We start from the raw sequence: 15,594 nt of genomic DNA, 5'->3' as shown, positions 1-15,594 counted from the left end.
AAAAATACCAAAAAAGTTCAGATCCGAGAATTCTGCAAAACTTTTATCACTGACAACATGTTTTCAGCTGCGTATGTGATAAGCCATCATTCAAATAATCTGCTGGGATTAAAGAATTGATCCACTGAAATGCTACACTAGACACACACATGTATGTATGTGTATATATATATATATATGGGTAGTGGATCCTTTATATTTGGTTAATCAAAAGATTTGATTGAATTGGCATTAAGATGAGTAAGAATTAAAAAAAAAAGAAAAAAAAGCTTTTCTTTTTACCTTCAGGAGAAAAGATGGTTGTTCGAGAATCATAACGCCGAGCCTGAAAAAGAAGAGGAAAAAAATTTTTTATTCTTTTTTTTAAAAAACTATCCTCACAATTTGGAAACATCATAGAATCATTTAATAAAAAACGATATTAATATAATTTGTTCATGATAAAAAATAAACTAGGGTTACAAGAAACAAATTCAACTTGTGCTTAAATCAATATCGTTTTACTAGTTCCAATCACCTTCTCAATTGCTTCAGATTTCAAGATCTTTATTATGAAAACAAAACAAGCAAAAAAAAAAATTTATTGAAATGGTTGATACTTATCCAATTTGCAACCCAATCTTCAACAACTTTCGCCAAGTTACATAACAAGCTAAAGATGCTGAAGTAATTATCCAATCAGCTGTAAGAAGTTAATATTTGCTGTTTATTTGTAGTATGGTATTCACTTTAGGCAGGTTGGATTGGCTTCCTGCCAAGGAGGAAGTGTCAAGAGAACATGAAATTCACAGGCGATCCCCAGTCATCTATATGGACAAGTTTCAATAAAAATGTGAAATTCACTAAATCAAAAAAATTTTTTTGGAAACAGGAAATAACTTTTAACACGCTATGTTAACGTGAAATTCCTCCCCATTTCCCCATGTTAAAAATGGCTTTCTAAATAGAAAGTCATTCTTAACAAGGAGAAGGGAGCAGATGCGGTGTTAAGATTTTGCTTCAGCATCTTTTGGTTGCTTATGTGCCAGAGATGAGGTTGCAAAATGGATAAGTACTAAGTTTTCATTAGGCCTAAACAATCTAGAAAAGTGAGAATGTGGTGTGTGAGGACGTCTCAATCTATATATATTCAACAAATTTTTCATCTACAGACAAGAAAGTTGATATATAGGGTATTCAGATAAGTAGAAAACTTTTTAATCTGTTTTCATCTGGGGGGAAAAAAAAGGGCTGCTAAGGGGTCAAAATTGAAAAGTTGGGGTGGGTGAGGGGGTGGGTCATCAGATTTTTATGTTTGTCAACCGTTTCACAACTGCGCATGCACGGTTGTGAAACATGACAGCTTCCTTTTTTTTTTTTAACTCAGGCATCACCACATTATCAAGGCCAAAAGGCCACTCAAAGATAAGGGTTAAAGAGTGTACAGTAGAAATTGGACAATATAGTAATCATTAGTAATGAAAATTCGGTAAATTTGTTAACTTATATGGAACGGCTCATCAAGAACTTGTTTATGTTAGACTTGAAGACAACCATATTGTAGTCAGCCGGAAAACGGAAGACAATTCCACAGGCGTGCAGTTCTAAGAAAGAAGCTTTGTTCATGGAATAGGTTTAGGTTTAGGCACAGATAAAGAGTGGGAGGAATTATTGATAGTGTTTTCAGCTAGATGAGTGTTTCTTGTGAAAGTTTGGCGAGGGGGGACCATATGAAAATAATGATACATCAGAGACAAACTCGCAACATCTCTTCTGTAAGATAGAGGTTGCAGGGAAGAGAAAAGGACATCTACGAGGCTACGAAGTCTATTTTGAACTCTATCAAGGCAGGACAAGTCCTTTCTACCAGCTCCTGTCCAGATATGGCAACAGTATTCGATCCTTGGATGTACCTGGCTCTTATATAGATAGAGAATTGCATCAGCAGTGAGATATCTACTGGATCGATAGAAAGATCCCACCATCTTTCCAGCGGCCTTGGCAACAGATTTGATGTACGTGTTCCATTTAAGATTAGGAGTAATGGTCAAGCCCAAAAGCTTGTCAAAACTTGAGGCCTCCTGAAGACGAGAATGTTGATGATGTAAAGAGAGAAGCTTGTTTTAGATGCATTAAAATTGTACCATGTGCTCAAGATCAGAGGAGAGAGAATCGGAGAGAACTTGGTTGTTTACTGTCTTAGATGTGCTACCATGAATGGTAGTGTCATCAGCATAAATGTCTACAAATGATGTAAGGATGTGATTTAGAAGATCATTAATGTAGATCAGGAAAAGAGTTGGACCCCTGAAGGACACCAGCATTAATACTTATGTTAAAAATAAATAGATTTGAAAACACTTTATTGTGTCAAACTGGCCTAATGGTTTTGGTTTCAATCTCAGGTAGATTATTTTTTATTTATGAATTGTTTAGAAAAAAAAAACATAATACTCGCATGCACATGTCTCAGTTTCTTTGTTTTTTTTTTTTTAAAAAGGAATTTAACGTTACGTTTAATACCAGGCAATGCGGGGTACATCTGCCAGTAAGTTTATAAAAAGAAAATATTGAATTTCAATTTTAAAGCTTTTAAATGATTGATCCTATTTCAGTCAATTAAATTATTGAAAATGAAATAAGTTTCATCATTACACTGTACTTCAACTAGTAAACTATCAACTTAAGCTATCGTTCTTTCTTAGTTAGGCTTTCAATTGGTTTATAAAGATGGCGACTATTTTTCTTGTCTGTAGGTACCTCCAAATTCACCACAGAATTAACCCCCTCTCTATATGTAACTTTATTATGAATTAATATCATCAATATAACTTTTGTACCATTTAAAAGAAGAACAAAATAAACTAGTAATAATCTTTTAAAAAACTTTTTTCATCATACGAAAATAAAATTACAAGACGAAAATCGTGTTTACATAATTGACGCTTTAAAATAACGTTCCTATGTAGTAAGCATTCCGAACGTGAAAACATACCAGTGTTTAATAAATCTAGCAAATTTCCATACTCATCATCCATTTTAGAATGAAATTATATATAAAATGCAGTTTCCTTAAAATATGAGCGGAAATATTTTTTTTTTTTAGTGCGTTCCCCCATATTTATTTTTTTTTTAAATTTGAACAAAATATATTTACATCGATCAAAATTTCTATTTATTATGAAACATAAGCATTCAAATAAGTAAAAACATATTTATTTTTTAAAAATTTAAATACACATATTGGAAAAAACTTATCTTGAAGTTGCAATTAAACAATTGATATAAATTTAATATTATGTTTTTATTTTTAAATAGCGTTTTTTTCTAGTTAATATATACTATTCTGATGCCTGGGTGTTTTGAGGTGTGTGCGGTTTTGGGTAAATCAAACTAAACTAAAATAAAAAAAAAGTTTTGGTAGGTGAGTATGAGGATCGAACCCGAACCCTTGAGTGTGAAAAAAAAAGAAAAAAAGTGCGACGTTAACCATTGGGCCACCGCGACACACAAAGGAGACACGTTTGAATTTATTTATTGAAGTATTAAAAACAGGTGGCCGCAATAAAAGTTAACTCTGCTGCTTCCATTTGACCTAATTAATGAGGTCAAATAGAAGTCGCGCAGTTAACTTTTGCTGCGAGGCAGCGTTTGGGTTTGTTTATCCAACTTTGACTGGTATTTTTCCCCAACAGATGTTGGGGAGGGGGAAACCAGCTCCCCATTGTCCAGATTGAATAGCAATTGTCTGATATACAACATTGATCAAAGCTGATTGCTTCTGGACGTTTCCCGGTGCGATGCCGAGAAGAGGGTGTTAGCTTTTGAATTAGTTTCACTTTTTACATGAAAAAGCCGAATCAACACATGAGAAGCCAAAATAGCAATAATTTTGTAAAAGTCGCTGTAAATAAATCTAGACGTTACACCCGTTCCCAAATCCTAGATATTATCTAGCAGGTATATAAATAGTTCTAAGCGATCGTAACCCCCCCCTTCCGGGGAGCGTGTGCGAAAGAAGCCTTTGCGAGACATACACGAAATGGTCACACACATTTTCGCTTTTATATATATAGATTATTTTATATATATATATATATATATATATATATATATATAAAATATATTTTAGTCATCGACATACAGATCTGTTTCGTTGTTTCACAACTCATCAGTGCCGCTAGACTGTGAGTGAGATTAAAAATATTATTGCACAAATAATAAACAGTTTGTAGACCCACTACGATATCTACTTTGCCTCTTTTTACCAAACAAAAGTATAGAAGCCGGTAATTAACCAAACAAACACTCCTACATATTTAGTAAAACCGTACTTCAAATTTAATATACAAATGTTTATAATATTATTAATCATTAAACTGTGTAAATCTTAAAACCTAACAAAATTATAACAAATATTAATTATTAATTGCAGTTTGAAGAAGATAAACAAAGGTTTTAAAAAAATTAAGTTCCTTCTGCTTTTCCATAGTTCGTATAGTTAACACAAGTCTAAGGTCATGGGATCATGCATTCCGTTTTGCAAAATTCTTCACATTCGTTTGGCAGTGCCTAACAGTCTAGTTTCCATTTCTGTAAAAGCCATTTAACTCTAAATAATTTTGGTGACTGAAATAGGATAAAAAGAAAAATTTATTTTTTAATAGTCCCGTCACACTTAGGTCATTCACACCCATTTCCAGCTTAAAAAATATTTTTTTTGCATTGCCACCCGGTTTTAGGGTTAAGATAAATTGCTTATTGTTAGGTATGGGCAAAAATGGACGAATAAAGATAGGTGGACGTAGTTTTGAAAGCCGATTTGTCATAATTTTTTTGTAGGTTTCCAACTACTTTTTGATTGTATTTGAAAGATTAAAGACTAAATTTAATTTCCAAAAGGAAAAAAATATTTGTACATATGAAAAAAAAAAAAGTTATGAAAAATGTTTTCACGGCGAGTTACCCAATTCAGCTAAATTTTGAAGTTAAATAATTTCATTGTAAAATCCTTAAAAAGATAAATATTAGTTTTCTGGGTCTATTTCAAAGATAATCAGTAAAGTCCTAAGATATCGAATTAAATTAAAAAAAAACAAAAAAACTTAATTAGCCCCCAAAAAGCAAGTACCGCAAGCTGGGGTGACCCTGGCCACCCGGGGTGACTCTGAGCCTTTAATAAAAATAAAAAATAAAAGTAATAATACGTAAATAGTATATGATTTCTGCATTCTAAGCATAATTTCCAGGTTCTATTACGATTTCATAATTTTACAGACACATTGTGGTATAGCAGCAAATATTTACCGTGGAGTTATTTACACATTATTGTTTTTTATTTTTATTTATTTTAACGGCTCAAAGTCGCCCCGGGTAGCCAGAGTCACCACAGCTTACGGTAATTCTACGGTTTGCAAAATCGTAACTAATAAAGTTTTGTAAACACGATTATATTGAAGTTCAAAATTACAGCCAATCAAAACGCTGTTTCAAAATGAGGTCATGATATTAAAAGGAGGTAGGGTGCTAGTTTTCTTTATTTTTCCCCAGACATGCATCCGTACATTCCTATCCTGAACGTTTGTATAATTTTTTAATTTATTTTTTTATGTTCCTGTTTTTAAATTAAATTTTTTTTTAATTATTGTTCAAGATTATCTAAAAACTGTTACGCCGAAAGTTTCACATTCATACGAGCAAGGAAATTAAAATCTTGCATATAAAAATTATGCAAAATCTGTAATTTAAAAAAAAAAAAAAAAAAAAAAAAGAAGAAAGATTTTTGTTATTATAATTTTTTTGTGTGAATATTAAATAAACAATGCTTAATTCAGTGGCAATATCGGTAGTTCGAGAAATTAGGTTTTCTTCGAATTATATCAAATTCATTAATACAGACTTTAGAGGCTTTTTCCGTAATGTTCCTGTAAAAATTAAATAATTTTTAAAAATTGTTATAATTTACGATACATTATTTTCATACAAAAAGCAAAAATAAATTCATTCATTTTTTTTTTTTTTTTTTTACTACTGAAAACCATAACTTTAGTAAAGGTATTTTTTGTTTAAACAAAATAATACATTTCCACTAAGATTTAAATAAAAATAATTAGTTCATTATATTCCGTGATCATTATTTTATAAATACTGAAAATTTCATTAAAATTGGTTAATTTCCTGATTTTTGGTGAATTTTTAAGTAAAGGGAGGGGGTCAAAATGTTTACATATTGATTTCGCACGTACCTACTTATTGTTCATTATTTAATTAAATTAGTTTTTATTTTTAAAAATATTTATATAAATTTATGAAAACAACTGGAAATTATTCAAAATTGGCGCTGTTTTACAATTTGTCACTGTGTAAACGGAGACAACTCTTTTACGAAGAGATTCGTTCATTTTTTCCATCTCATAATTTAGGACGCTAATAATGCTGTCAGTAAATTTTCACGAACGGTTTACAAAAATATACTTTTATTTTTTATTTATTTTTTTTACATGGGGGTCACCACTTATCAAGGCCCGGAGGCCACTCAGGGATAAGGGTTATTGCGTGTGCAGTAATCAATAATCAATGAGATAGTATTGTAGTAATCATGAGTATTGGAGATTTGATAGAGTGTCTTACTTAAGGGGGCGGTTTGTCAGGAATTTGTTTATGTTGAATTTGAAGACATCCAAGTTGTAGTCAGGTGGGAAACAGGCGAACGGAAGAGAGTTCCACAATCGTGCACTTCTGATAAAGAAGCTTTTCTCATGGAATCTACGTTTGGATTTAGGTACAGATAAAGAGTGGGGAAAATTATTGACAGTAATTTCAGCCAGACGGGTGTTTATCGTGAAAGATTGGCGAGGGGGGGGGGGACGAGAGATTGGAGCTCAGACGAGCACTTGCCATGGAAATAACGATAAAACAAAGACAGGCTCGTAACGTCTCTTCTGTGGGAGAGAGGCTGCAGGGAAGAGAAAAGCCCCCCCCCCCCACTAAACCACAAAGTCTATTTTGTACTCTGTCAAGGCAGGATAGGCTGTTTTTAGCAGCTCTTGCCCAGATGTGCAGCAGTACTCCATTCTTGGACGTACTTGGCTTTTATACAGATAGAGAATTGCATCAGTAGTGAGAGATCTTCTGGAGCGGTAGAAGGATCCCACCATTTTCCCAGCGTCCTTGACAACAGATTTGATGTACGTGTTCCATTTTAGATCAGGAGTAAAGGTCAAACCCAGAAGCTTGTCAAAACATGGAGCCTCCCCAACACGAGAGCCCGTCCTTTTTTTATGAGAGGTGGTATTCAATTATAGAACATATAGTTTTTAACAGGTGCTTCTGCAGTTCAATTAACCATTTTTCCGTAAGTAACGCGCCGACATTAACCGAGCAGAAGAATCGTTTAATATTTCACAAGAATTCTGTTTACATTTGGAGGGGGGGGGGTCGTCACGATGCTATTATCTTTGGAATTCCAAAAATCGGTTATAAACTCGGATTTTTTTTTTGTTTAATATTGGCAGAAATCCACCAAATAAATATCACCGTGATATTTATTTGGTGGATTTCTGTCAATTTTTTTCTTTTTCAATTTCTTCAGAGTTTTTGACGGATTGTTGGGACTAACAAAAAAAAAAAAAAAAAGTTGTTCTTTTACGACCTGCCCCAGCGTAGTATAAACACCCCCAACCTCCCGATATTAAGAACGGCTTCCGAAGTTGGGAGATGTTTATTCCAAAAGCCATTCTTAATATGGGAAGGTTTGGGGTGTTTATAATACCCTGGGGCACATCGTAAAAATTTACCCCTCCTCCCCCCCAAAAAAACAACGAACATTTTGAATATTTATTTCTCTTTCGCGACAAATGTGACACAAGGGTCCAGAGGAGGAGCACTCTGACTCTGTAAACGATGTATGTGCAGCTGCAGCTCTCCGTCGACATTCCCCAAAAGAGGTGATTAGCAAAAGGTACTAGTGCAGTGCATCCGGACGTAAATAATAACGTTATTATTTAAAAAGCCATTCTTAACAGGGGGAGAGGAGGGTGTTTTGTACCTATTCTATACTTCAACCTTACAACTGAATAAAAAATATATCATAAAACTTTAATTAAACTTGGAAATACGATTTAAAAAATAGCGCGGATCACTCTCTGCACTAGCACCTAGCAAAATAAACTAAATTTCTCAAAGAGAGAAGGCAAAGCTTGGGAGGATGGACTTTCTGAAACTGCAGAGAACCAACGTTACACGCAACCAACAGGGAACAAGTCATTACAGAATGGTCTAATCTCTGATTTGGGGGCAGAGGTCTATTCAGCAAAACTATCGTAATTATGCGCTAAAATAATAACGTTATTTAGAAACCCATTCTTAACATGGAGGGGGTGTTTTATAACTATTCTGTACTTTCATCAAACAATTTAATAATAAAAAAATATCGTAAAACTTGAAAATACAATTAAAAATAATAAGTACCAAAAATATTTACATCCACAAATAAGTTTTTGTAAATAGTCAGTTAAAGACTAGTTTAATTATTTATTTAAAATGTGTAGATAAATAAAACTGCCAGAATACGTTTCTACATGATGAGAAATAAAAAGAAAAATATTTAAAATAATTATTTGATATTTGAAAAAACATTTTTTTTAAATTCTAAATGAATTAAAAGATGGGGCTCTTCTTGACAATGACATCGCAATTTTTAAGCGGCATCTCCCTTAACGCGTGGAGAAATCGACCAAATAAAATATTAATTAAAAGACTAACAGTCAAATTAATTATTAAAAATGTCTACAAAAAAATCATACAGTGAAATATAAAGATTGAACAACAAATAATCAGTTTTAAACAACACTTTTTCGGATAACATGTGAAAATATACTCACCATTTTTATAATTTATTTTACAAACTAAAACAATAGCATTAGTTTCGTAAGAAGGAAATAATTTATGAAGATTTCCAAAGAGAAAAATAGAAAATATTTGTATAAGAATATTTTTCAAATAATATTATAATTGTCTTTTTGGGTTTGTAGTTTAAAGAATTAACTAACAAAAAAACAACAACAAAAAAAAAATAGTACGAAATTAACAATTAAAACCGCTTGTCACGAACAGACAATGGCGAGAGCCGGTCTGTTGTTAAGTTGAAATTGTATCAGTGCATAGTTTCGTAACAGGGAAATAAATTATGGAGGGGGGGGGAAAGTAATGTAGTCATATATTAATATTTTAGAGATAAGATTAATATTATTTATTTTGGAGTTTTAGGATTTAAAAAGTTTTAGTACGAAGCTAATATTTAGGACCTTTTGTAAACAATTCTTTTTAAAGTGAGGCTGAGGGGCCCAGGAAGACCTTTCTTAAATAGGACCAAATACTTCATATGGAAAATTTAAATGAGTGCAGACATTTAATTATTGATTTGTTTTACTGGAAAGGTACAGAAAATAAAAAATACATTACTAAAGAAAATAAAAAAAACAAATTAACAAAAAATGCAACAACTTTTTGATTAATAAAAAAAAAAAAAAAAAAAAGGAGCGCTTCTACACTATTGGGACGAAATTTCGTAATACTGAATTTCACATGAAAACAATGGTATCTTCGTATTCCTCGTATTTTTAAGATGAGTATATCCAAAAATTACGAAAATCGATAAGTTAGAAAATTATTTACTAAAGAAAATAAAAAATAGAATTTGATGAAAACGATCGTAAGACACAGGAGAGTTAAAAAAAAGGAGGTAATTTTCCGTTTTGATTTAAACAAGATGGCGGCAATTTTTCACCTGCTAACACAATTAAATTTTTGTTTAATAATTCAGTAATATTTAGGTGATTTCGACTGCATAATTTGGAAGCTACCATTGTAATTTATTTGTCTCTCTTGCAGTTTAGTCAAGCATTATAGTTCACGTGTCTATCTGGACATGCGAAACACAGAATCTTTGGCCACGTCACTATTATCTTCTATAAATATAAAAGCGAAAATGTATGTATGTATGTGTGTTCGCTTTTTCTGTATGTCTACAAAAGGCTTCTTTCAGAGAAGCAGTCGCTCGCTTCACAACTTTTAAAAACTTTTTATATCACATATAAATCGTAATATCTCACAGTTAACAACGAAGCTCGCCTGTCTATTTAATTTGCTCGATTTCGGGAAAATAAATATTCAACATTTGTCGCTCACCGCATGTGGGTTAGTCTTTTTCCTATAACATCTTGGGAAAAATAAAAATCTCGCAGTCAAACTTGACCTGCCGAATCTAAGTAATTAAATAAATTAAAACGTGTTTGCATTAGCATCTCGCGGTGGAGCAATGTTTAATGTCGCACGTTTTATTTTTTTTTCACACTTTAATTTACAACTTTGCCTCAAGGGTTCGGGTTCGATCCTCATACTTACTTTTTTTTTTAACCTACCCACACACCTCCAAACACCCAGGCAACGCCGGGTACCCCTCGCTAGTATCAAGAAAAGGGGAAATTAATCAGAATTATTCAGACAAAAAAAGAAAAGGAATGAGTAATCTTTATTTACATAAAATTGGTACTCTTGCAGAGAAAGGACCGTGCTGACATCCATTTTTAACAGTTTTAAAAATCTTAAAATATACAAATATATATAAAGCAAGTGAAGCATGCATGGTACCCCGTGAGTGCACAGTGAACGAGGCATAAAAAAAATGACTAAGTTCAGCATTTGCGCCCCCCCCCCCCATTCAGCCCCAAAAGTCCCCAGGGGATGTCAAATTCTGGAGAAAATGAACAAATGGTGCATTTTTAGGCCTTAACATATGTAAATTTGAGTCAAATAATACCCAATTCACGCCATTAACAATTACTACACTATTGTCCTAGTGACCACTGTACCTTCATTAACCTTTATCCTTGAGTGACATTCAGGCCTTGATAAGTGGCGACATGGTGTTAAGAGTGTAGTAAAAAAGTACATTGTAGTGATCCTTATTCAATCCCGGGCAACGTCGTCTCTTTATACTGTAACGTTGTCCTGGAACCAACACGTTGTAGACTCGGTCGCAAAGGAGACAAAGAACAAACAAGTGAAGCATGCATGGTCCCCGTGATTGCAGAGTGAACGAGGTATAAAAAAAATGACTAAGTTAAGCATTTGCCCCCCCCCCCCCCAAAGTCCTCAGGTGATGTCAAATGCTGGTGAAAATGACCAAACGGTGCAGTTTTAGGCCTTAACATATGTAAATTTGAGTTCTGCACCATGCAAAAAAAGAAATGACAAAGTCCATCCCCCCCCCATTTAGCCCCAAAAGTCCCCAAAATTTGAGTTCAGCACCATGCAAAACTGCTAAATAGACATATACAGAAAATTTTGGACAAATATGGTAAAATAGTCCCAAAAATGGAGTGTTTTTATTAGCCCTAAAAGAGCCCCTGGGGCACACCCAAGAGTTATTGCAAAGCATAGACAAACAAAATTATATAGAAATCAGTTAGTTACCAGAAAGTTTTATAAAAATCCAAGGCATCAGTTTTTTTTTTAATTAGCACAAATGTGTCAATTCTAGCTATTTTAACCCAAAAGGCACCTCCCGGGCGGCAACCAGAATTTTCCTGGAAAATCCATTCTGTTACATTTTACTCATATCATGTTTAATGTTTGCGCAAAATTTAAAAAAATTCCAAGGCGTAGTTATTGAAAAAAATGCGGACAGATGAATGGTCAAGGGTGAATTTACAGGTCCACCCTCCTTTTGTCGGGGGACCAATAACCATAGTAATATCTATCTATCTATCTATCTATCTACATATATATATATATATATATATATATATATATATATATATATATATATATATAAAAAGCTGAACGTCTGTGTGTGTGTCTGATCACGAATAGGCTCCTATATGTTTGATCTGGCATAATGATGATTCATTAAAATTGTGGGGGTCTGCATATGCGCCTGGTCCACAAAGTATGGAAATAAAAAATTAAAAAATTAAAAAATTAAAAAATTAAAAAAAAAGCGTTTGCAAGTGTTTTTGATATAGATGTACATAATAATACTTTGATAAGTATGTTTTAACTTAAATAGGAATGGTATAATAAAATTGTGGGGTCTAGTGAAACCATTCCAACCGGCCTATGTCCATATAGAAGGAAAAAGCGGCCGAAGATATGTAGAGCCCATATATATTTCGCGGAGGGGGCTCGTACATGTAAGCCATGGTGTAAGTGGGCAAAGAAAAAGAGTAGCTTACAGACTCTGCCTAACTCGCGCCCTTCCTCTCCCGCTCCTAGTGATTCGGAAAACTAGAAAGCCGGACTGCGTTTGCTCCAGTAGTGCCGCCGTTATTAGAAGTTTCTGCTAAAATAGGAGCGTCTAAAGTCAATTTTATCATAGATACAGGAGCCAGTGTTTCCATTTTACCACATTCCGTAGTAAATGGAATTACTCTGGAGCCAACTCCTGTTCATATCTCTACTGCTAACGGTGAAAGCATAAAATGAGTGAAGGTCAGACAAACCTTGAAGTTAAGATACCCCGTTTGAGAAGATCTTTTTAATGGAGTTTCGTGATCGCAGATGTCACTAACCCTTTGTTAGCATTTGACTTCTTAAACAAATTTAACATTATAGTGGATTGTAAAAATAGATCCATCCGTGATATTGTAACGGAGCGTAAAATTACAGTCAGTGCAATAACGGGAACCGAAGTTGTAGTGATTTACAAAATAGACTTAGCAGGTTATGTTACAGAAGTAATAGGTAAATATAATAATGTGCTTTCACCACATAGCAACACAAACAAAGACTATGGTGGAGTGTATCACAGGATTGCTACCGGCAGCCACGTACCAGTCTTTGCGAAAGCCAGACAACTTTCCAGTCCTAAGTTAGACACAGCACAGGCAGAATTTAAAAAGTTACTTAATACGGGAGTTATCCAGCCTTCCAGTAGCGAGTGGGCAACCCCTTTGCACTTGGTGAAGAAGCCGGATGGGTCATATCGAGTGTGCGGTGATTTCCGTGCATTAAACAGCATTACCAAAACAGACCGCTACCCGGTACCAAATATAAATTCCTTCTGCACACAGCTAATAAACAATATTTTTCCAAAATAGATTTAACTGCAGCATATCATCAGATTAAGGTACACCCTGAAGATGTGCCTAAGACAGTAGTAGTGACACCTTTTGGTTTCTTTGAGTTTAATTACATGTCATTTGGTTTAAAGAATGCTGCGTCTACATTTCAGCATTTTATGGATAATATATTTTTAAAATTAAATTGCATATTTATATATTTAGACGACATACTAGTTTTTAGCGAAAGTGAGCAACAGCACAAGGAAGATTTAGATAGAGTATTTAGGATCCTTAGTGATAACAATTTAAAGATTTCCTTAGATAAGTGTGTATTTGGAGTACCAGAGTTAGACTTTAAGGGTTTTCATGTAAGCAAAGAAGATTTGTTGCCTACTTTAAAGAAAATCAAAGAGTTTGAAAATTTCCCAATACTTAAGGAATCAAAAAGCTTAGTAAGATTTCTGGGGATGACAGGTTTTTACCGCAAATTAGTCCCTAATTATGCATCCATAATTTTACCACTATCCGAACGGATGAGGTTGGATCCTGAAGCAAAGACCGAGCTTAATGAGGAAGAAACTAACGTCTTCAAAACAATAATAAGCAAATTATCGGAAATTACGGCATTAGCTCATCCACAGTCTTCAGCTGCAGAATACCACTTAGTTACAGATGCTAGTCAATACGCCGTTGGTGCTGCATTACACCAGTTGATAGATAAGAAACCAGTACCTATAGGTTTCTTTTCCAAGAAATTTTCTCAAACCCAAGCCAAGTATTCCACGTTTGACAGAGAGCTACTAGCAGCTTATTTTTCAGTGATACATTTCTGCCACCTCATAGAAGATCGTCACGTGATATTATTCACGGACCATAAGCTATTATGCGGAGCCTTTTATAGTCAGACACTAGCAAATTCAGATCGACAACAGCGACACTTATCAGTGCTTGCCGAATATATTGCAGACGTGGAGTAGATTAAAGGAGCTGAAAATATAGTTGCAGACTGTATGTCTCGGCCTGCATTAGCTGTGCAGATAGATGCATGCGACTTGGCTGAAATAGCCCAGGCACAAAAAGGTGATGACGAAATAAAGTCATACATTAATTTGAAAGAATACTGTGTGTCAAGCGAAGTCGGCTCAGTCCTATGCGATACTTCAACTAAGTACCCCAGACCGTTTATCCCAAAAGAGCTTCGTCAAGCTATTTTCAACAGTTTACATAGCTTAGTGCATCCTGGTATGGGAGCATCTATAAAACTGGTTAAGTCCAGATACTTTTGGCCTAGCTTAGATAAAACAATTAAACAATTCTGCGGAGAATGTATAGTGTGTCAACAATCGAAAGTTCACAGACACACAAAGTCTGCAGTCCAAGAATTTGAGTTACCATCTGCACGTTTCCAGATGGTACATATCGATATCATTGGACCCCTGCCTTTAACGCGCAATATTTGCTTACTTGCATCGATCGTGCAACTCGTTGGATTGAAGTACAGCCTATGACTGAGATAACTGCACAGTCAGTAGCAGAAGCGTTTATCAATGCATGGATATCTCGATTCGGAGTTCCACTGCATGTTGTAACTGACAGAGCTAGTCAGTTTGAGAGTGAATTGTTCCAGGAATTAGCCAAGGTAGTAGGGTTTTACCGATTGAGGACAACTTCGTATCACCCTCAAAGTAACGGGATGATCGAAAGAGCACACCGTACCCTTAAAGCTGCAATAATGGCTCGAAAAGAATCATGGATGAAAGCGATACCGGTGATTCTGCTGGGTATACGTAGCACCCCTAATGAATCAGGCTTTTCCCCTTTTACGTCTGTTACTGGATCTCCGATATTGATTCCTCAGCAGTTGATACACAAGCAGAGAGTAGGAGAAACACCAGTTAATAATCAGTACATACGTAATTTGTGTGAATGGATGTCCCAAATTGATGTACTCTATAACGGAAAAGGATTTATCCATGACAGCCCCAAAACATTTATACCAAAAGGTTTATCTCCCTGTGAAAAAGTATGGCTCAGAGTTGATCGAGTTAGGAAACCATTAGAAGCACCGTACTCAGGTCCTTATAAAGTTTTGACTCGATCAGATAAGCATTATCAGATCGATATGAACAACGGTACTCATACACACGTATCAATAGATAGATTAAAGCCGTACATAGAACCAACTAGTACTAATAAAATTAGACCGACTTAGAAGGCACAGACAAATGACGGTACTACTAATGATAAACTTATTAAGACAGATGATACCGACAAAGTTGAAGATAAAATTGCTGACAAATATAAGTCTAGATCTGGTAGGAAAGTAACATGGAAAAAGAAAAATGAGTACTTTTATTTTTAAACAAATTTAGGCAATACACATATTTAATAATTTTGTGGAGGGTACTTAACTCCATTATTTGGAGGGGGACTCATGTAGTGAACTACTACTATAATGCTGCTACGGTATACTTACCTTATTTCTATCTTTCTCCCTACTCTTCTACTTTTCCTTTCTTTTCTTCTCTTAACGTCACCAGAGGTTTCAGCC

The 15,594-nt window shown here is 34.3% G+C and overlaps 1 protein-coding gene across 1 annotated transcript in view; it reads right to left on the bottom strand.

Annotated features, from left to right (window-relative positions):
• The window catches only part of LOC145246883 (proteasome subunit alpha type-4-like), a 34,693-nt gene extending 25,588 nt beyond the window's left edge, over positions 1 to 9,105 (bottom strand). Inside the window, exons 1-2 of the mRNA XM_080108745.1 lie at positions 8,862 to 9,105; positions 283 to 325 (exon numbers count right to left, since the gene is read on the bottom strand). Of these exons, the coding sequence (XP_079964871.1) occupies positions 283 to 325; positions 8,862 to 8,864 (46 nt within the window). The 5' untranslated portion in view covers positions 8,865 to 9,105. The remainder of the gene's footprint in view (positions 1 to 282; positions 326 to 8,861) is intronic.
• Between the last annotated feature and the right edge of the window lie 6,489 nt (positions 9,106 to 15,594).

This window comes from Euprymna scolopes, chromosome 24 (genome assembly GCF_053919585.1).
Source record: "Euprymna scolopes isolate OS-2025 chromosome 24, ASM5391958v1, whole genome shotgun sequence".
NCBI classification, from domain to species: domain Eukaryota; kingdom Metazoa; phylum Mollusca; class Cephalopoda; order Sepiida; family Sepiolidae; genus Euprymna; species Euprymna scolopes.
Note: the sequence above shows the minus strand (reverse complement) of the source record. Positions and strands in the feature narration are given on the sequence as shown.